This window comes from Xenopus laevis, chromosome 9_10S (assembly GCF_017654675.1).
Source record: "Xenopus laevis strain J_2021 chromosome 9_10S, Xenopus_laevis_v10.1, whole genome shotgun sequence".
Taxonomy (NCBI): Eukaryota; Metazoa; Chordata; class Amphibia; order Anura; family Pipidae; genus Xenopus; species Xenopus laevis.
The window spans coordinates 41,491,948-41,515,808 of record NC_054388.1 but is presented as its reverse complement, the minus strand read 5'-3'; the positions used below and the strand labels follow the sequence as shown (position 1 = coordinate 41,515,808).

Here is a 23,861-nt window from a genome sequence, read left to right as displayed (position 1 = left end):
CTGCATGGCCTGCACCTGGGCCCAACGGGGGTTCGTTACGTTACTGGGTATACAGGTATGGGACTCATTATCTGGAAAACCCATTATCCAAAAAACTCCAAATTACGGAAAGGCCATCTCCAATAGACTTATCCAAATTTTAAAAAACGATTTAATTTTTCTCTGCAATAATAAAAGAGTGATCGTCAAGATTAAAGTGCGCTCCTAAGGCTTCAAAAAAAAAAGATGGAAAGAAGAAGATGCCAATAGTGTATCACCCTAAATTGAAATGGGCATGATTTTATCAGACCTACTTACAATCAGTAGGAACAGTGATCCAGAGCCGGGCTAACCCGGCCAGGTGCCCTAGGCAACCTGGCGGGCTACGGCCCCGGCTCAGTGCGTTCGAAACTGCCTATGTGCGAAACTGCATATGCGTGAAACTGCGCTCCAGCGTGCAGGCTCAAAGCTTCACTCCAGCGCGTATGCGTGCAATGATGGGCGCGCATGTGCAGAAGCGCATTTACGCGAAAGCTACAAGCGGCAGTTTGGGAGAGACGGGACCGGACACGGGGTAGGCAACAGAGCAGAGTACGTGCCTGCCGCCCCCCCCAGTTTTTCGCCCTAGGCACGTGCCTACTCTGCCTACCCCTAGTTCCGGCCCTGCAGTGATCAGCATGTATCAGTAGTGCCTTCTTATGCTTCCGAATATTTTTAGGACCCGCTGATATAGAAGCCGCAACCGTGAAGTATCCCCTCCGGTGGCCCAGACACAAGTTGTACTTAAGAGACGCAAGTTGTAAGGAAGCGTGTCTCAATGATTATTTTTTGTAAAATAAGGACAAGTGGGTCCTAATTTTTTTGTACGGCCACTAAGCAACCGAAGGTACAGATTTCATCTCTAATAAACTGACTGAATAATAAAACAGTATCTTGTACTTGATCCCAAATAAGATATAATTAATCCTTATTGGAAGCAAAACCAGCCTGTTAGGTTTATTTAACGTTTACATGATTTTCTAGTAGACTTAAGGTATGAAGATCCAAATTACTGAAAGATCCGTTATCCGGAAAACCCCAGGTCCCGAGCATTCTGGATAACAGATCCCATACCTGTATAGGGTATGGCCACCTGGATTGCCCATTCATAGCGTAATGCATACAGTTGCCTTTAGAAGCCAGCAGAGAATTTAGGGAATGAAGAACTTTGAACGAGATAAGATAATCATGCGATAGATTATGCACGGCAAATAAATGCCCTTAAGAAGAGAACACGTGCTTCATTAATGAATCCTTCACAATTAATTTTCTGTTTCAGATTTGTAACTGCCAAACGTTAACCTTAACCCTTAGAATGCTATTTGGTAGACTTTGTGTCCTAACAACAAAAGATATGGAGTTGGGAGTGCAAACCATCTCCTTCTTTTACTGCCGTCATTGGTGCAGAAGTTCATGAAAGGTGTGTTCCCACAGATGGGAGTGTACTGCAAGTGTGTGTGTCTGTGCCTCTCTCCTCAACTCTCCCATTCTAGATTTGTCTCTCTAGGGAGGTCACTTATCCCCTCAGGATCTTGGCGGAGGGAGCTGCAGAAGTCCCAGGGGACCATGAGAAAGTCTTCTTATACAGGTAAGCACTGACAGCACCTGCCCCTCTGTCTTTCCTTTTGTTTGTTTTGCTTTACATGCCCTGGGAAAAAAACAGGATACTGGTAAATAAACTTTCATTCTTTTATGTCTTTGCTTTCATGCAGCTGACAGTGTTTGCTATATGTATGTATTAACTTTGCAAACCTCTGCCTCCGGGAAAATAGCACCTCGCAATCTATAATACATTCAAGAATTGAAAAGGGTGTTTATCTTTTAAAGGGTATTTGTTTGAATAAAGTATTGGGATAGTACATGAGGCCACCCTGATTTTAATAGGCTAGCAGGTGCCAATGTGTGACCGTACAACTCACTGGTATTGACGGAGACTATTGTGCACAGAGCCAAAGACATACAATACTTGTCCTCATGGTAGAATCATATTGAGGCCTCTCCAAACTTTGGGAATTAGCCATTTTTTATAACTATATACCGAAACTGCAATCATTGTCTCATTTGGACCATACACCTCCTGGGCCCTACAGTAGTAACATGGTTTACTATTGTAAATCCCATGATGCCAGTATTTGGTTAAAATTTTAATATATTTATATGACTTTACATTATGTTGAATGACCAGCATAAAAGTCATTTGTACCACCTGCATAATCACAACATTTTAGTTCTGAAAGCATATGGAATTCCTTTTATTCCATACTCAGCCCTAATTTATATTCAGCCTCTTTGACCCACATTATCTTGTACCTTAGATATTCCTTTTTGTTGGTCATTTAACCTTTGAGCTAAATTTTATATATAGATATAGATATATATATATAGAGAGAGAGAGAGAGAGAGAGAGAGAGAGAGAGATACTGTATATAGAGAGAGAGAGATAGATATATACTGTATATATATACACGAGAGAACACCACTGCTTGATTGTAATCAGCTTGAAAAAGGAACTAAAATGTTCTGAAAGCTTGCTATGATTATATTAGTTAGCCAATAAAGGTATCACCTTTATACCACTTTCATATTTTTCATTTCAAAAGGGTTTCCCTGTATCAGCTGCATAGTTATATAGACGGCTATGCCCTTCTTGGATGTTATCTTGTAAGATAATAAACCAGGAGAAAGCTGGATAAGGGGGCTCTGTGAGCTGTAGTTCAGCAGCAGTTACAGCGATAACATTTCTCTGTGTCTCCAATAATTATTAATTACAAAAGAAGTTCTATCTTTTACATTATCTAGGGATAATGGGTGGCAATGAACCCATGCTATCTTTGCTGGCAGGTGGCTGCTTGTAGTTGTAGTTTACCAACAGTTTGAGCAATAACATTAGCCTATTAATATAATAAACCAACACCCATTCCTGGAATTCTATTATACCAGGGAAAGAAGTGTGTGGGGGTTGTTCCACTTAATCTCACAGTTGTTTATAGCATTACCTAATAAAGTATGATTTTATTTTGTTATTCTGCTGATCTTTTTTTTGTTTATCAGCCCTTTATGCAGTGAAGTAACCTCCTAAGTTTGGGAATAAGGGTTGGGGCAGACTCGGGGAGATCTAGTTGCCTGGCGACTAATCGCCTCTTCTGTGTGGCGACAATCTCCCGGAACTGCCTTCCGTATGCTTGAATGAAGAAACGCCAGCGCTAATGCACTCACGAGGAAACTTCGGACGACTTAGGAAACTGAAGCGCCGCGAGTGTATTAGCGCAGGAGATTCTTCATTCAAGCAGACAGAAGGCAGTTCGGGGAGATTGGTGCCTCGCAGAAGAGGCGATTAGTCGCCAGGCGACTAAATCTCCCCGAATCTGCCCGTCTGCCCCAGCACTAAGACGTGTTTTATACACATGTTGAGACTGCTTTTACTGTGTCAGTGCTACCTACTTGCTATGAGCTGTTCCTGCTCTGTAGAGATTAGTATCTGCTTTATTTTGAACCTAAGGCAGTGAGCAGTGGCGTAACGAAATGTAAATGTAGGTCACCCATCATAACGGGAGGTTGTCCTTTTTTTACCAATATATGTTGAAATTGTACACGATTTAGGGCCTCATGGGGCCCCTATACCTCCTGGGCCCCCCTGCAGCCACAGGGTCTGCTTCCTTTGTAGTAATGCCCCTGGCAGTGAGCAATAATAAATGCCCAGTTCTACAAGAGGCTAACAGGGTTATAAAGGTCAAAAGTGACTTCCTCAAGGTCAACTGATTGATTGAAACAGGGACTGAGAATGTGCTTTACCCTGGGCAAAGTCTTATCCTTGTCAATATGGACGCTATGTAGCACCCTGTAATCATATGGCCCAGAAAGAAGCAGAGCAGTGTTGTGCATGCACCTCAAACTGCTGTGCACACAGAGCAGTGGAGTGTGTAAGTGGAGACATGGAGTGTCTATTGAGAAGGACACAGTTTATACAGCACATTGTCTCTGGCAACCTGGAGCATTGCATCAGAGTAATCACCTGTTTGCTCAAGAGAAATGACACACAGGCAGCAACATGGACTTCCAGGAACAGGTCTGATCTGGACTTTATATGGGATTGGCTGAAGGATTTCTTTGAGGAGTGTATTATACACACGCAAATACACACTTGTACCTGTAAGGTAAATGATTACAGGATGAAAAAAGAGGATTGAAAGGTCCATTATAAACTAAATACAAAGACCATAAAAAAGGTGTGAGGTGGTGAGGTCTGCAGTTCAACTACAAGTTGCAAGGGTCAGTTACGGTCTCAGCCCAGCAGAAATAAAAGAAACTGGATAGGACAATTTTTGTTGATTTAAAGGTTGGCTCTGCTGGCATTCACCTCTAATCCTTCCCTCGCACAGTGTTAAAGCCATCGCCGTTATCCCTCCATCGGCAAGAGCCAGCATGTTGTGATGACACAATGCACTAAAAGAAAAAGTTCTGACTTTAGACCCTGCGGCAATACCTCCTCTGTTGTAAGGATTTGATGGGACTATGATCTTAATGCTCATCCTCTCACATGGATAGTGGAAGCTTTCCCCTTACAGTGCCGGTTCTGCTAATGGAAAACAAGAGTTTATCTTAAACCACAAAACCTGTGATTTCATTTCTTTCCCAGCTAACCTTCTGCCTTTATTCCTTTCACCATCTAAGATCTCAATTCCTGTTAATGATCACTTACCTGGTTCATAAAAAGGGGATATACTGTACATATGAAAAGTAAAAGGTAGGCCATACATCTGTTCTACTTAGTTATATGCCCATTTATGCCCAAAGACTTTCTGGAGATTGCCAGAGTTTTGGGGGGTCATAATTCCATATTAATTTCTAAATGCCAATTTGGGTGAGATATGGGGTGAGTGCTTATTTTGCTGCTTTAGGTACCCCAGGGCAGGGTGACTGGTATCCATGGAAATTGCAGCACTCTCAAGCAATAATTTTAAAACCACCTTTATTTCATAACTGGCACAGCATGAAATAATTAATATTATCGCTTGGGAGTGCTGCGATTTCTTTGAATTTTGGATGAAAATATGTGGCTGTGAAGAATACTCTCTATCACTAAGGTGATAATTGACTGTTTGTTGCAGGGTGACTGGTATGCCAATGATTCTATATATATCTGTAGCCTTGTTGTGATGTAAGGGAGCCCAGCGGGTACCCATGGAATTATAGAAGGGTGACTGTTACACCAATGTTTCTATATATCTGCAGCCTTGTTATGATCTAAGGGAGCCCAGCCAGTTAGTGTGAGGTTTGGGGGTGAATGCCTTCAGTACCCATGGAAATACTGTATATCAGAGTAAATGTTAAACCATTGGTTGTCAATAAACTTAACACTTTTAAGGGCTATGGAAGCTGATAAGGAAGTTGTGGCTGGCAAGTCTGCAAACAGTATAGGCTTAGAGAAGATCTATACTACACGCTGCCTCAGGTATGTCCTTATAGAAGCTAGAGAAATGCAAAAGAAAAATGAATATATATAAAGATAGATAGATAGATAGATAGATAGATAGATGATAGGTAGATAGATACAGTAGATAGATAGATAGATAGATAGATAGATAGATAGATAGATAGATAGATAGATAGATAGATAGATAGATAGAGATATTTGTCAATTTCCATTAGGGATGTACCATATCTTGGATTCAGTTTGGGAGACCATTGGTCTCAGAAAAGATTGTTTTCACTACAGACAGGTTAGAGCCGAATTGTCAGATATACAGGTAGAAACAATAGAATTCTACCTCTATCTGATGATTCAGCACTAACAGTGGTCGATGTTCAGGTGCCTTCAAAGGCAACCGATCAAAAATTTCCAGCCAGCCCGATCGACGAGCCGACTGATATCCAAGTCTTCTATTAATATTGGTTGGCTCATCGATTGGGCTGGCTGGATGGGGCTGGCTGAATTTATTGTTTCTACCTGTTAGCTGACTCATATCCAAGACTTCTGCCGTTATCAATCGCCCCGTCTCCCCCCATAAATGCACAGAGTATCGTACGACACAAAGATTTGTGCAATATTATCGGTGCATCTGTGGCACCGTTATAATCATGTTTGTCACACAAACAAGGAAACAGGAGCTTTTCTGCAAATGTGACCTAAGTATGACTTGGCCTTGCATTAACCATACACATGGAAATCTTGAGTTCTGCTGCTAAAGGAGTGAAGTGACAAGGGGATGGGGGGTGACACACTGGAATGCATGTCTCGGTTATCTGTACAGAAAGATGCCAAATGTGTGACGCGCAGACAGGGCGCCCTTGTCAACTCTGCACGACCCCTTGACAAACACCTCTCTGGCACAAAACGCATCAAGACATCTTTCCCTTTTTCTACAACATACTGAGATCATTAGAGACTGCATTTCAGCATTGTCTAAAAAGTGTCATCACTTGACTTCTAAGTATACCAGGCATTGCTGAATGAATCTGCTATTAGCAGAACCCTTCAGGACGACATTTCAGCATTTTTTGTGGGTTGTACGTAGGGACCCCAATTTACGTTTTTACTATATTATTTTTTTTATAAAAATGTTGCATTGGTTTGTTTGCTATTCTGTTGGTCTACTGTTTTGTGCATTTGTTTTGGATTTTACCCATGTTTCTTTATACAGTAACATTTACCAGCAACCAATATAGTGAATCGTTCTCTATAAATGATATACATTAAGTATTTTCAGTAGGTTTTAAAGTTATGTGTAAATGGGATCCATTATCTAGAAACCCATTATCCAGAAAGAGTTATAGAAAGGCTGTCTCCCATAGACTTCATTTTATCCAAATAATCCACATGTTAAAAATTGTTTTCCTTTTTTTGCTGTAATAAGTAAACAGTTCTTTGTACTTGATCCAGACTAAGATATAGTTAATCCTTATTGGAAGCAAAACTGGCCTATTGGGTTTATTTTATGCTTACATGGCTTTCTAGTAGACATAGGGGCAGATTTATCAAGGGTTGAAGTAAAAATTTGCAGTAAAAAAAATCACATTTCAAGCTATTTTTGTGTATGTCAACTAGAGAATAGTCCAAATTCGATTTGAATGTCTCTTTAAAACTTCGACTTCGGCCATTCGCCATATAAAACCTGCCAAATTGCTGTTTTAACCTATGGGGGACCTCCTAGAACCTACCAATTGATGGACTTTGAAAAGTCAAAGTTTTTTTTTAAAATACTTTGAATCGAATTCGATTGAATGCACTGTCACTTTAATTTGTAAGATTCTAATCCGATCAGAAATGGATCTATTCACCCAAACAAAAAACCTTTGATTTTTTAATTTGAATTTCAAAGTTATGGGAGTCCAAAAAAATTCTTATTACTTCAAAATTCGACCCTTGATAAATCTGCCCCTTAAGGTATGAAGATCCAAATTACTTAAAGATTCGTTATCTGGAAAACCCCAGGTACCGAGCATTCTGGATAACAGGTCCAATATCGGTTCTAGAAGAAGAGAAGTGCCAGCAGTGTGCAGTAATCTTTAGTAAAGCAACTGAACATGGTCAGTAGTGGCTGAGGCTGCCAATAGTGATAAATGGCAGCAAATAATGTAAAAAAATTGTAACAGTTTCTCTTTAGGCAGTAGGGCTTTTATAATATTAACTATAAAACAAGTTGAACATGTGTCTTGTCCCTGAATGCATTCCACAGAACTACAACAGTAACATAGTAACATAGTAAGTAAGGTTGAAAAAAGACACACGTCCATCAAGTTCAAACTTTTAGTTTTGTTTTTTTGTTATTTATCTGCCTAACTACCAGTTGATCCAGAGGAAGGCAAAAAAAACCCATCTGAAGCCTCTCCAATTTGCCTCAGAGGGAGAAAAATTCCTTCCTGACTCCAAAATGGCAACCGGACTAGTCCCTGGATCAACTTGGACTATGAGCTATCTCCCATAACCCTGTATTCCCTCACTTGCTAAAAAGCAATCCAACCCCTTCTTAAAGCTTTCTAATGTATCAGCCTGTACCACTGATTCAGGGAGAGAATTCCACATCTTCACAGCTCTCACTGTAAAAAATCCCTTCCGAATATTTAGGCGGAACCTCTTTTCTTCTAATCGGAATGGGTGACCTCGTGTCAGCTGGAAAGACCTACTGGTAAATAAAGCATTAGAGAGATTATTATAAGATCCCCTTATATATTTATACATAGTCATCATATCACCCCTTAAGCGCCTATTCTCCAGCTTGAACATCCCCAATTTGGCCAGTCTTTCCTCATAGCTAAGATTTCCCATACCTTTTACCAGCTTAGTTGCCCTTTTCTGTTCTCTCTCTAATACAATAATGTCCTGTTTGAGTGATGGAGACGAAACTGTACGGCATATTCTAACTGTACGGCATATTCTAGATGGGGCCTTACAAGTGCTCTGTACAGTGGAAGAATGACCCCCCCCTCCAGTGAATCTATGCCCCTTTTAATACAGCTCAAGACCTTATTTGCCCTTGATGCTGCCGACTGGCATTGCTTGCTACAGCCAAGTTTATCATCTACAAGGACTCCAAGGTCCTTTTCCATTATGGATTTGCCTAGTGCAGTCCCATTAAGGGTATAAGTGACTTGGATATTTTTACATTTATCAACATTGAATCTCATTTGCCACTTAGCTGCCCAGATTGCCAGTTTGTCAAGATCATGTTACAAGGATGCCACATCCTGGATGGAATTAATTGGGCTGGATAGTTTTGTGTCATCTGCAAACACTGATACATTACTTACAATACCCTCCTCCAAGTCATTAATGAACAAGTTAAATAAAAGTGGACCCAATACTGAGCCCTGGGGGACCCCACTAAGAACCTGACTCCAAGTAGAGAATGTACCATTAACAACCACCCTCTGTACTCGACCCTGTAGCCAGTTTCCTATCCATGTGCAAACGACTTCATTAAGCCCAACAGACCTTAGTTTAGAAAGCAGTCGTTTGTGGGGCACAGTATCAAACGCTTTGGCAAAATCCAAATAGATCACATCTACTGCCCCCCCACTGTCCAGCATCGTACTTACCTCTTCATAAAAAGCAATCAAATTTGTCTGACATGACCTATCCTTCATAAAGCCATGCTGATTGCTGCTCATAATGCCATTCACTAGGACAAAATGTTGAATGTGATCCCTTAACAAGCCTTCAAATAATTTGCCCACCACAGATGTCAATCTTACTGGCCTATAATTGCCAGTCTGAGATCGTAATCCCTTTTTTAAATATTGGAATAACATCATCTTTTCTCCAATCCATAGGCACCATACCAGATGAAATTGAATCTGAGAAAATCAGAAATAGGGGCTTGTCTAAAACTGAACTAAGCTCTCTTAGAACCCGGGGGTGTATGCCATCAGGCCCTGGAGCCTTGTTTACATTAACTTTATTAAAGCTTTATGAATCATATCCTGAGTCAGCCACTGATTAGACTGAGCTGAGCCATCAGTGCAGCTATAAAGTGAGCCTGGGAACTCAGACTCCTCTATTATATACACTGAAGAAAAGAACTGATTTAGCACATTTGCCTTTTCTGTATCTGTTACAACCATACTGTACCGTTATTTAATGGAGCAACACTCTCAACCTGCATCTTTTTACTATTAATATATTTAAAAAACTTTTAGGGTTAGTTTTCACCTCCACCGCAATGAACTCTTCATTTCCTTTCTTTGCCTTCCGGATTGCTGATTTACAACATTTATTACAGTGTTTATATTCATTAAATGCAGCTTCTGTCCCAACAGATTTGTGCTATTGATTTGTGGCAATTCTTACCTAACTGTCAGTTTACCTCCCCAGGGATGAGCAGGGATCCCATCTCAATGGCTTAGTTACAGGCAGAACAGGAGCAAAAGAATAGAATTATACAAGAAAGATGAAATTGTGTAAATCAGTAAGATGGAAACTGGCACACTTTTAATAAAACCCACATCATTTATCAGCCTGCATTTAAAGGTTTAGAGGATTATAAACATGTAAGGACCTGTGTATATCATGCTGTGCTGGAACTTCTCATATATATATACTGTATGTATAAGATTTAATACCCTTGTGTTTCAAATTTCCTACTCTTTGCCCATATTTGGCCACCTGGTGGTTGCAAAGCCAGGCTCTATTTTCTGAGCCTATTATTTTCTCTTATTGTTTATCCCACTGAAGTCTGCCTTTGCACCGAACATGTGTGCTGCACTTTATTCTGACAGTCAGACCTAGGCTTCCCTTACCACTGCTTGTGGTAGTACAGACCTGGGATTATAATACTACTAGTGTTGTTGCAGATAGTGAAAACACCTTTACAGGAGAACTACAGAAGTAGGCTAGAATTGCTGTAAATTATGTTTATGTTCCAGCACAATAAGCATCAGAATAATCAGCCTTGTAGAATCAGCTTATATTGCCAGCGCCGGATTTCAATAAGGGGCGCCCCTAGGCCGCACGGTCCGACCAGGCGGCCGCGCGGTCCTAGCACCCACCTCACCTCCCCTTCCCAGCACGCCGGCACGCGTCCACATAATGCGGCTGGGCGGCATGCCGCCCCTATTTTTTTGCCGCCCTAGGCCCGGGCCTATGCGGCCTTGCCGCAAATCCAGGCCTGTATATTGCAAACAAACCTTATTTTCTGCTTGATAATTTGCAACTATTCCTAAGCTTAGCTGCTCAGAGCCCACTGAGCAGGCCTGTGTCGCAAACACTAACAACATCCAACATGGAAAACTCCTGTGGCAACTTTGAAGGCCTGAATCATTATTACTTTAGAGATGCTGAACTTTTAGGTTGGCTCAGTATATAAAAGGTGGCTTTTTTAGCCATAGCCATTTTTAGGGTTTAATTCTCCTTTAATGAACTGAAACCATACAGCTCCTTTAAGTGACACTGTGATCATATATTTATTCCCTTTCTGTATAAACCCAACGCAGGCATGAAAAAAGTTCCTGGGGAAGCCAAAATAAGGGCTATGATTGACCCAGTGTGGACCCAGTGTGGATGGATAGCCTACAGGAGGCTATTTATTCATGGCCATAAACCTGGCTTTTATGCAACCAAAACTTGGCTCCAAGCCAGGAACTGAAAAATAAAAACCTAGGAGCAACATCGAAGGTGATGGTGAGCAACATGTTGCTTACAAGCCACTGGTTGGAAACCACTGCTCTAACGAAACCCTAGATTAGCAATAGCTAAAGGCATTTAAGGCCAGTACACACAGACAAAGGCCCTTTGACTCCAGAATGGACGTGCTCTTCCTGCATGAATACAGTGCTACATGCATTCATTATCTTTCCTGTCTCTAGCCATACCTTAACTTGTGCTGTACCTCTCAGTTATTTAATTTGCACCTCACATTGCATTTTTAAGACATCAGTTTATTTACTACGACTGACACAAATGCTATAACATACAAAAATATACATAGCTTCATTCTGGACAAAGCTCTAGATTGGAAATCCAGCACTAGACACAATTAAGTGCAGCACACAAGGCAGCCCTCTATTTACAGTCTGGGTCCAAGTAGAGGGCAAAAGGGGGAGTGTTATATAGGTATCCTCCTGCTGGGGTAGAATACAGGAGGAATTCTATTGTTTCAACCTTTATACAAGGCATAACTACAGATGAAGCAGACCCTGCGGCTGCAGAGGGGCCCAGAATGTATAGGGGGCCCCCTAATTAATGAGCAATTTCAACATATATTGGTAAAACAGGGCAGCTTCTCTATAAGTTGGAGCCCTAAAATGTATTTGCTTTGGGGCCCAGTAATATCTAGTTACGCCACTGCCCTGCTTAAGACAGGCAATGCTGTATTGATGCAGGGAATGCAGGTGTCTTGAGTACTTGTAGGAAATTAGACAGAGGAGGATGCAAATACGTGGCAAGTTACATTACTTTTTTTGTACTTTTCAGCCTGCCTACACTTATCAAATGACCCCCATAACATTGCATTTATTCTGACCCACCCATGTCCCTGTGGACAGTTTTTAAAAGTGAACACACAGTTTTAATAAGTTCCCACAAAAGATCAAAAGCACACACAGACTTGAGGATACATTGCTCTCAGCCCATTTAGAGAAATCCATTGACTTTTGCCGGAGACTGTGGAAGTGTTGCGGGTCAGAAGGGAAAATGGTGTGTGTCATTATTATTTCAAGGTCTATCTCTAGTTGTTAAAAATTACTTTAGACTTTATATGAGATGCAATGGCTGTTCCCTTGAATGCACGTCCCAGCTTGTACCTGTGAAAGAGTCAATATTTACAGCATATTTCTGGCTCACATTCCTCTGTATGCGGCATAAAGAACATTTCAATTGTATCTCATAGTGACTAAACCACAAATCTTGTAACTGACATGAAATACAACAAAAAAACAGGCTTACAGCCACTTATTGCTCTCCTTACCTAGTATGTCATCCATCACAGAGCTTGTGGTTGTACAAGGCATGAGCCCTCAGGGTATAATGTAAAGTAGATCCATCCTGCAGAGCTTTACAGCAGCCAGAGAGACGCAGAACCAAATACCTTCCAACTGTCCCGTTTTTAGAGGGACAGCTCAACCCGCAGTCCCTCGTTAGTACTGGAAAGTCCCGATTTTCTCTGCACTGAACAGGCAGACAAAGAAACAATGAACAGTCACAGCTGCAGATAAGATACATTTTTAACAATTTTGAGATAAGCAAATAAGTAATTATAACAATATAAGATAACAGGTCTCTTGGGAGAAGTTAGACTCACAGCTTAAAGGGTAATTCACCTTCAGTAGCAAAACTGTAATAACTGAATAAAAGCAGAGAAATTTTGTAAAATGAACATGGTAATTAGGGGGTGTGGCCACAAAAATTGGTGTGGTCAAAAAATTCGCCACATGGCACGTGGCAACTTTTGACCCTCTTTTTATTTCCAAAATGTTGGGAGGTATGCAAATAGCTTACAAAATACCAAGTCGAGGGGGGATGAGAGGGAATGGGGATAGGGTTGACGGTTGAAACAGCTTCATGAAATGTTTTTATTGGGCAGTTTCACAAACTTATATTGACTTTGATCATCAAGCAGTAGCCTACTGGGATCTTTGTACTTCAGGGATTCCCAGATGTAGCCGGATGAGCTTTCTCTAATGTTAAACTTCTGTGCCTTAAATTAGGGATGAACCGAATCCAGTATTCGGTTCGGGATTCTGCTTTTTTCAGCAGGATTCAGATTCGGCCGAATCCGAATCCTAATTTGCATATGCGGGAAACTGTGTGACTTTTTGTCACAAAACAAGGAAGTAAAAAATGTTTTCCCCTTCCCACCCCTAATTTACATATGCAAATTAGGATTCAGATTCGATTTGGTTCCTTCATGAAGGATTCGGGGGTTCGGCTGAATCCAAAATAGTGGATTCGGTGCATCCCTACTTAAAATGAAAGTGTTTTATAGGAATGACAATATAGTGTTCCGACCGTTGCTCTGCACTGGTAAAACTGGTGTGTTTGTTTCAGAAAGACTACTATAGTTTATATAAACACGCTGCTGTGTAGCTATGGGGGCAGCCATTCAAGCACAGGATACTCAGTAGATAACAGATAAGTTCTGCAGAATCCCATTGTATACTACAGAGCTTATTCGTTATCTTCTGAGTATCCTGTGCCTTTTCTCCTTTTTCAGCTTTGAATGGCTGCCTCCATGACTACACAGCAGCTTGATTATATAAACTTTAATAGAGTTTTTGAAGCAAATACACCAGTTATACCAGTGCAGTATCACAGGACATTGTATTTTAATTACTTTAAAAAACTTCTGGTGTTACTGTTCCTTTAAGTGTATTTTGTGCAAACAGACCATAGGAAACTAGTGAAAATGAAATCCACTAACTGACCACAAGGTGGAGCAGCATTGTAGATATGCTCATTTTTAGGAAAGGATTGATAGTAAACCTGGGAGTCTTGGTAGAAAAGATCTGGGATCTGTGCAAATGTATAACTGCATATCCTAATATGTAACAAGAAACACAGAAGCACCTAAATTAACATCCAGGCAGGTTGTATGAACCAACTCCCTTCCGATGACACCGTCAGCAGTGGTCAGTGTCCCTAATAAACTGAGGGCTAGTGTATGTGCACATGTTATAACACACTGGGGCTCATTTATTAACACTGGGCAAATTCGCCCATGGGCAGTTACCTATAGCAACCAATCAGTGATTAGCTTTTTGAAGCCAGCTGCAAGTAGAACAATGAATGCAGCAATTTGATTGGTTGCCATCGGTTACTGCCTATGGGCCCAGTATTGATAAATGACCCCCAGTGAGAGGAACATGGGTGCCCCCTTTAATCCTGGTCCATGCATGCCCAGGATACATGCTTCTCATGCCCTTCTAGAGCAATGTCTAGAACATCTAGTTATGCCACTTTTACTAACATAGCACTAAATTGTAAGAGTAAAGTCATGTTGCCAATAGTAACACCAATCAGCAATTAGCTTTGAACACTCTTCCTAAAAGTTAGAAAATTAAAGCAAAGTTGTGACTGATAAACAAGCGTGTCTGTGCACACAAGAAACTAAAGGGAAAGTTGGAAGTAATCCTTTCAACCTTCTTCCCTACAGGCTTACCATGTTACTTAAATAAAACGGGATAATGGTAATTATAAGGGGCAGATTTATCAAGGGTCGAAGTGAAATCAAGGGAATTTTCGAAGTTAAAAAATTCGAAATTAGAAGTAATTTTTGGATACTTCGACCATCGAATAGGCTACTACGACTTCAACTTCGACCTTCGATTCGAAGTAAAAACGTTCGACTATTCGACCATTCGCTAATCAAAGTACTGTCTCTTTAAAAAAAACTTTGACTTCAATACTTCGCCAACTTAAACCTGCCGAAGTGCTATGTTAGCCTATGGGGATAAGTTTTTTGTATTCGACGGAAAGTCGTACGTTAAAATCATGCGAATCTTACAATTCGAAGTACGATCGGAACACGATCGGAACACGATCTTACGATGCAAAAAATCCTACGAATTCGACTTCGAATTTCGTAGTATTCAATTCGATGGTGGAATTTCTAAGTATCTTCCACTTCGAAATTCGACCCTTGATAAATCTGCCCCTAAATGTAGGATTGAGTAATTGAAGCCAGTTACTTTCTTCTTTGTCAGACCGTGTTAGGTTACTGTAACTAGCACATCACTTGTATTGGGCAGCTAATGTCCGTAGAGAATGATGGCAGTTGTTCTTCTCAATAGATGAATGCCCACGGGTTATACAAACGCGTGATTGTTTCTGTTTCACCCTTTTTTAAGTTAACTGGCCTTAAAGGGCTTGGCACTGATCACTAGATAGCAAACAACAGCCCCACAAAGCCTTGTATTATTGACTTGACTATCACAAGATCACGGCAGTGTGCAGCTAAAAGGGGTTTGCTAAGGAAGAATTAATAAAGGGATCGTTAGACTATTCTGCTTGCTTACTAAGGGAATATTGACCTACTATAGTTTTATAATCAAGTATGGACCCCTGAGATTCTGATTTAGAAAAGAGCAACAGCATCCCCAGCCAGGCCTGGATTTGTGGAAAGGCCACCCAGGCCCGGGCCTAGGGCGGCAGGATTTTAGGGGGGCGGCATGCTGCCCAACCACACCCATATTGGTTCAAAAACACTGGGGATGCACTGGAGATACAATAATTTTTTTAATTTCCCATGCGCCAATCCCCATTGATCCAGTCCCCCTGGAGGGGACAGGGGCAAAGAACGGTAGTGGGCCTAGGGGCGGCCCCTATGTAAATCCGGCCCTGTCCCCAGCCCAGCACTTAGAATTTGAGTTAATGGGTCACCCTAAGATTGTAGAAAATACACTCAAATGGTACAGAAAAGTGAAGTTTTGGGCCGTAACTTAATTTAATTTTCCATTGTAATTGTGCCAGTGTTTGGGAGGTATGTATATTATATGTTTTTGCACTAGTACTTAAAATAAATGCGATTTTGATATTAAAAAAAAACTTGTTTGTATACCATCTGGCTTGTGTAGTGTATGTTTTACAGGTGTGTATTTGTAAGCTATATTATATATATCCCAGGTAGAGATGTCGCGAACTGTTCGCCGGCGAACTTGTTCGCGCGAACATCGGGTGTTCGCGCTCGCCAGAAGTTCGCGAACGTCGCGCGACGTTCGCCATTTTGGGTTCGCCATTGTTGGCGCTTTTTTTTGCCCTCTCACCCCAGACCAGCAGGTACATGGCAGCCAATCAGGAAGCTCTCCCCTGGACCACTCCCCTTCCCTATAAAAACCGAAGCCCTGCAGCGTTTTTTCACTCTGCCTGTGTGTGCTGAAGAGATAGTGTAGGGAGAGAGCTGCTGCCTGTTAGTGATTTCAGGGACAGTTGAAAGTTTGCTGGCTAGTAATCGTTTTGATACTGCTCTGTTATTGGAGGGACAGAAGTCTGCAGGGGTTTGAGGGACATTTAAGCTTAGGTAGCTTTGCTGGCTAGTAATCTACCTTCTACTGCAGTGCTCTGTATGTAGCTGCAGTGGGCAGCTGTCCTGCTTCTGATCTCATCTGCTGACTGCTGCAATAACAGTAGTCCTTGTAAGGACTGCTTTTATTTATTTTTTTGTTGTTTTACTACTACTACTACTACTACTATAAGAGCCCAGTGCTATTAGTCTAGCAGTGTTGGGGAGTGGGACTGGTGTGCTAATCTGCTGCTCCTAGTAGTTCAGCAGCACCAACTTTAATTTTTTTTTTTAATATTCATTTTTTTTTTATTTTACTTTTTTTTATTTTACTACCGCTGTAGTAGTGTATAAGTTGACCTTTTAGGCATTATTTGCCCTGTAGGCATTATTTGCACACTGTTTTCTTCAACCCGCCATCTAGCTGTGTGACCTTGTTCACATTCTGTCTAAATATCCATAATATTACCGTCTCCAGAAAAAACACCGGAGTGACTTTTTTCAAGCAGCCATAATATATTTTACGTAATCCGTATCCACCGCTGTAGTAGTGTATACATTGACCTTGTAGGCATTGTTTGCCCAGTTTTTTGGCCGCAGCCACTGAAGCACAGAGGCCAGAAAAAATATGCCATATAAATGCTGAAAATAGTCATTTTTTGCCATACGTTGACTCAACGTATATGGCAAAAAATTACTATTTTCAGCATTTATATGGCATATTTTTTCTGGCAACTGTGCTTCAGTGGCTGCGACCAAAAAAACTGGGCAAACAATGCCTACAAGGTCAACGTATGGCAAAAAATGACTATTTTCAGCATTTATATGGCATATTTTTTCTGGCAACTGTGCTTCAGTGGCTGCAACCAAAAAAACTGGGCAAACAATGTCTACAAGGTCAACGTATGGCGAAAAATTACTATTTTCAGCATTTATATGGCATATTTTTTATGGCAACTGTGCTTCAGTGGCTGCGTCCAAAAAAACTGGGCAAACAATGCCTACAAGGTCAACGTATGGCAGTTGTTTAAAGAGAACAGTAGATTACTAGCCAGCAAAGCTACCTAAGCTAAAATGTCCCTCAAATCCCTGCAGACTTCTGTCCCTCCAATACAGAGCAGTATCAAGCAGATTACTAGCCAGCAAACTTACTATCATCTGTCCCTGAAATCACTAACAGCTCTCCCCCTACACTATCTCTTCCAAGCACACACAGGCAGATTTTTCAGATACATTTTTGCCCTTGATCCCCCTCTGGCATGCCACTGTCCAGGTCGTTGCACCCTTTAAACAACTTTAAAATCATTTTTCTGGCCAGAAATGTCTTTTCTAGATGTTAAAGTTCGCCTTCCCATTGAAGTCTATGGGGTTCGCGAACCGTTCGCGAACCGCTCGCATTTTTGCGCAAGTTCGCGAATATGTTCGCGAACTTTTTTTCCGACGTTCACTACATCCCTAATCCCAGGGTGTCTGGTTCTCTAGTGGGCCTTAGGGCACCCAGTCTGACACTGACCCTATGGGGCAGATTTACATAGGTGCGAATTTTCGCATCGAAATGCTCCGCCACACTTTGCTAACGCTATTTTGCAGCGAATATGCTTATTTATCAAATTGCGACATTTCGGAGTGGCAAAGAACACTGACGTCTTTTTGTCAGTGCAAACATTTCTAAAAGAATTTTCGCTAGCGTTACTTTCTTCCTACCAAAACGTCATTAACATATTTGTGTCAATCTAAATATGGCAGTACTAATAGGTCATATATATGTCTATTAGTGATTGTTGGTGAAATTGCTGGAAGTGGCCACTTATTCTAAAAAAGTCCAAGGAATCAAAATAAAAACAAAAGAGATTCTCTATTGTCCTAGACATGAGCCCACCCTAAAACAGCTTGAAAATGGTTGAAAAAAATGTACAAAAAATATATATTTAACAGTTACAACCTTTAAACATAATCCCGCATTAAAATATGAAAAAATGCCAGCATTTTGTCTTTCTTTTTAATGTCTTTTCGGCATACAGGATATGATGTCACTGACAAGATTGTGGAGGATGTAGCTTTACATTATTAATTCTCCAGGTATAACCCGGCGAAACAGACTCTGGCAAAAAGGGTAGCGTATTGGGAAGTTTGCGGAGTAACGATCGTTCGCTGAGTGAAGATTCTCCTGGCGAAAGGGTGTGAAATTGTGTTAGCGCTGAGCTCTTTCGCTAGTGAATTGTCATCTACGGCTCGCCTTTTAGTAAATCAACGTTGTCCCTAAGAATTGTCTTTATGTCGAATTTTTGCTAACGACAGCCACTTCGCCCTTTAGTAAATCTGCCTCTATATGTGTATGGGGGGTGGTGGCTATTTAAAATTTCTATTATTGTCTCTATTTTGATAAAATTTATTTTATGCATGGTACCCACAAAGCATTATTTTCTCCCACACTATTCACTAACTGGCGCAGGCGTCAATTTGCTAGGGAAAGAGACCTTAGCTAGCGTTCATTTGCACTCTATCGCTTTTCGCTCTGGTGAAAGGTTGTTACTCCGCAAATTCACTAAAGCACGGATTTTACAGAACGTCGCCTCTTTCCAGAGTTGTCTTTGGCACCACATCATATCCTGTCTGCCGAAAATGCATTAAAGTTCAAAAAACGCTGGGGACTTTTTCTTTTTTTAAGCGGGATTGGCTGCAAAAGTCCTAGCTTGAATTTTTTTTGGGGAAACCGCTTTTCTCCAGACATTTCATTACATATGGAACATTCATTTTACAACTTTGCATGATAGTGAATTGGTGTGTTCGTATCGCATTTGGCCTGGCGAAGTGGTGCGAGAAGAGTGCGAAGCCGACGCTGGCGAGTATTTAAATCTGCCCCTATATTACAGGTATCTGTCATTTTTAATGCCGGTGGTAATAATACTTCTAAAAGTTAATTATTATTGCTGAATATGACAGGAAAACATTGCTGGAAAAAAACTTGCTTAGTGAACCATTAGAAAGTAAAATTACCACTTGAAAATGAGGAAATATCAGTGAGCAGAGCCGTTAATCTTCTATATTTCCTTCCTCAGTTGCTGGCTCTGACAGTGACAGATTTACACTCATCTTTATTCGTCCGCAGTTCCCATTTCTTGATAAAACATTAGTGAATCATCATGTGCTTTCTATTGGTGCCTCTGTGGAACACAATTTATCTTGTCACTCAGGGGCTTATTTATCAAAGGCGCGAAGTGACAATTCTCTGTACAAATTACCAAAGTGAATTTCACTGCTGTGTTTATTTAAATAGGTTTACACAGTGCTCTGTCTTGGTAACTTTATTAGTAAATTATCTCTTTTAGTAAATATGACCTTAATGCTTCCTGTAACACAGGCAGAGTGGTACGAGTTGGATCACATGGATGAAAGTTCACACTTTTTACTGACAATGCATCATTTTTAAACCACTGCTGTCTGTCTTTCCTCAGGTGTGACACGTACCACTAGTGGGAGACTGAGGAAACTGAGTAGCGATGTGACAAGCCCAAGTAAGTGAGTTTATCTGGGTACCTGCTGAGTGATACAGAAGTGTGGGTGCTAGTGTTAACTAAAGTAATTAACTGCCTTCTCTATCCTGTTTGCATCGACTAAAAATTAGACTCAAATTAAACCAAGATGATTCCACATACACAAACATACATATGGGCTTCTTGTATCTTACTTTATTCTGAGGGTAGAACTTCCCTCTCTGGCTGCTGCAGTATTTTCCTGTTAAATCAGCCCCTTTAATGATGCCAAGTGTAACTCTCATCCCCTCTATCACACGTGAGCACACGCTTTTTAGTTTCCCCTCTCTCTTTCTCATCCTTTTTCTTCCACTTTTTCCCAATTCTTTCACATTTCTTCTAGCAAATGTTACTCCATTTTGTGGTGTTTATACAAATGGCCTGTAGATGTCACTGTGCTCATACTTATACTGTGCATACTTCCTGGTAGCTTAAAAGTGAAAGTTACTGTTGTGTAACGGCTGCATGAGAGCCTGCCAATAAAGCACTGTTATCCTCTACTCATCCTCGGCTACCCAAAACATAACGCACTTCACTTTCCTCTTTTTATTATTCTGGTTTCTTTGTATTTCTACTATTGAAATCACTGAAGCTTAAATGATAGCAGATAAGGAGACAGTAAGACACTGATAAAGGTAATTCCAGTTTGGGTGAAATCTGGGTCATATGCACCAGTTCCACTAAATACCTCCCCAGTTCCCTGCCCCCCCCCCCCCATACAGGGCACTGATGTATTGTACTTCCAGTTCCTGAGTTGCTCTCTTTCCTCTGGTGACACGGGTGCACTAGTTTCATTTGGAATCAGACTGAAGGGTTTCCCATTGCAATGATGTCAGTAAACCAGGGACAGAAGTTTGATGGAGGTAAACCTATATAGACCCTAACCAATTGACATTCAATTCAGGACTAATCTCTATTGCCTTGTTTGACCATAGGAAAGAGAACAGCCATGGGCAAGCTTGTTGTGTAGTTGAGCACTTGGGCTTGTAAGGAAGGTGACAGGGAAAATATTGTATGTATTCCAGCCTACATGTATTGTATGTGCTGTATACTGGTTGGTTTGTGGATCTACCATGACGTCTTGTATAGTATCCATCCATTTAGCCGAGGGACGATCAGTCTGATAACATACGGGGCTAGGTAATGTATGGCCACCTTAAGAAGGCAAATGCAAATAGAACCAGAATCCATCCAAAGAGAGCTTACCCTTTCATTACTCTTATGATGTGTGCGTGTATCACAATGCGTAGATGCCACCATACCTAAATCTCAGAATAGTGCTGCTCTTTTGGAAAAACACAGGATTTTGCCTGTAATCTGCGGTGGTGATAAATATTCAGTTTCTGGGACTCAATTAGAACATGTAGGGCAGTGCAAAAGTGCAAAAAAAACAGGCGCCAACCTCTGAGTTGGTTGCACTATGCACTCTGTCCCGTGTTTAGCACAATTAGCACAAAGATCTATCCCCAATATAAATATAAAGCACTATGTTTGCCCAGAAACAGTAATAGATAGCAACCAATAAGCTGTTTAAAAGGTACTGCACGATCATGGAGTGTTCAACCTAGATAGTTTTCACTTGAAAGTGCTGGGTGCTTTACCCTGATTTACATAGCGCCTTTAATTACATAACCCCATATGTGGCTGCAAGAATTACTATGCTGCCTCTTATTTATATAGTGTCCACAGGAAAATTCAAAACCATAACAACTAGAACACAATTACTTTAATGCAGACACTAAAGACTTAGCAGCCAGAAGCATATTGGGGCCTCACCAGATTTACAAGCGGCCACACAGTTTGAGCACCAGCTTGTACTCAGCACCATGTAACATTTTTTGGGTTGAATTGCTTGTTCCTAATGTTTTTCTTATCCTTGAAGGTGCTACACTTGTTGAGTAAAGCAATAGCTTTTAATAAACCACTTATGGTCAGAGATTGCTGCTACCTAGTGCAGAGGCCCAGCAGTCAGGGCAAGTGAGGGGTTAAATAGCTAGGGCCCGATGTAATCCCCACACTCCGGCCAAGGATTTAGCGGTGGAACAACATAATTGCTAACAGGTACGACAGGATCTCTGACTGGAACAATGTATTACACTTTGGCAGACTGTATAGAGATTTTGGGATGCAGAACCAAGTTTAAGGGGGGAAGGGAGAGCCCTTAATGTAACGTTATAGATGAAGATTAGGGGGCAGTATTAATGACCCTGGGGTATTAGAACTAGTTAATAGAAGTAGTTTGGGTTTTATATATTTAATCCTTTTTTTCAGTTTTTTAGCATGCTTGAATTGAAAGTCATTTTTGGATTTGAATGTGACCATAGCTTTGTAATTGCAGGCATCAGGATCATAAAAACAACTGTGGGGATAGAGAATGGAAACAGTGCTAAGCAAGTAGAGTTAGTTAAGGAGGGGAGTAGCCAAGGAGAGTCAGAGGGAGTTATTAATCAAAGAGTGAAGTTAGAAATCACCACAGTCCACTAGTGGGAAATTCCGCCACTCTCTATTCATTTCTATGGGATTTTTTTAAGAGATTATTTATCGATGTGTGAAAGTGAAAGCTCACCCTTTGATAAATATGCCTTTATAAAAACTATAGAAATGAATGGAGAGCAGCAGAATTTCATATTAGTCGACTGTTGCGATCTCTGACTTCACTTTTGATAAATATACCCCAGAGAGTGAATGGGAAATAATAGGAGGTCAGATGTGGAGAAAGCGTAAGGAGTGGGCATTAAAGAAGAAATTTGAATTATTATACTTTATTGATTTCCAGTCTGAAACGGAAGTAGATTTGTGGTTATCATCAATTACCGTAGTACTGGCGATTTGTTGAAGGATGACTAAAGGTGGCCATAGACGCATCAATAATATCATTTAAAGTGGACCTGTCACCCAGACACAAAAATCTGTATAATAAATGTTTTATCAAATTAAACATGAAATCCAATTTCTATTTTTTATTAAAGCATTCATAACTGTTGTAAGCTCATTTAAAAATCTCAGCTGTCAATCAAATATTGTCTGCCCCTCCTCTATGCCAATGGCATAGAGGCAGGGCAAACAATTACTTTCACTTTCCATTCCGCACTTCCTAGATGTCACTGCTCTCCACACATTTTCTCATTCTCTTACCATTTAATTGTGTAGCCAGTGCATGGGGATGAACATCAGGTCCCCCATTCTGGTGCACAAACAAGATTTTGAGATGATACAAGACTTGCCTTAATAACAGTGTCCAAAAATGGCTTTTGCCTGCTTGCTATAAATATGAATTCCCAGACTGAAGGAAACAAGATTCAAATAATTTATACAGTGTAATTAAAGTTCATTTTGCTTGACTGATGTGATAAAAAAAGATTTTGAATATTTTTTTTGGGTGACAGGTCCCCTTTAAAAATATGCGTGTGTATATCGGTTGGATATCAGTCAGCTCATTGATTGGACTGGCCGGAAAATTTTGATTGGGCACTTTTGAAGGCACCTGAATTTGTGCTGATTTGTCAGATATAAGTAGAATTCTATTGTTTCTTACTGTTTATCTGATAATTGAGCTCTAACAGTTAAGGTGCCAATAGACGTTACAATTACAATCTTTACAATTACGATCTTACCTCCCAACAATCGTATGTTTTCAACATTAACTGTTAGAGCTCAATTGTCTGATATATAGGTAGAAACAATAGAATTCTACCTCTATCTGACAATTCAGCACTAACAGTGGTTGATGTTCAGGTGCCTTTAAAGGTCCTCCCATCAAAATTTTCCAGCCAGCCTAATCGATGAGCCGACCGATATCCAAGTCTTCTGTCGATATCGGTCAGCTCATCGATCGGACTGGCTAGATCATTTTGATCACCCTTGAAGGCACCCCAACATC

At 40.7% G+C, this 23,861-nt stretch overlaps 1 protein-coding gene across 1 annotated transcript in view; it reads left to right on the top strand.

The window, feature by feature from the left end:
* Nucleotides 1-1,506: 1,506 nt before the first annotated feature.
* The window catches only part of septin9.S (septin 9 S homeolog), a 115,557-nt gene continuing 93,202 nt past the window's right edge, over nt 1,507-23,861 (top strand). Inside the window, exons 1-2 of the mRNA XM_018237621.2 lie at nt 1,507-1,606; nt 19,904-19,963. Of these exons, the coding sequence (XP_018093110.1) occupies nt 1,585-1,606; nt 19,904-19,963 (82 nt within the window). The 5' untranslated portion in view covers nt 1,507-1,584. The remainder of the gene's footprint in view (nt 1,607-19,903; nt 19,964-23,861) is intronic.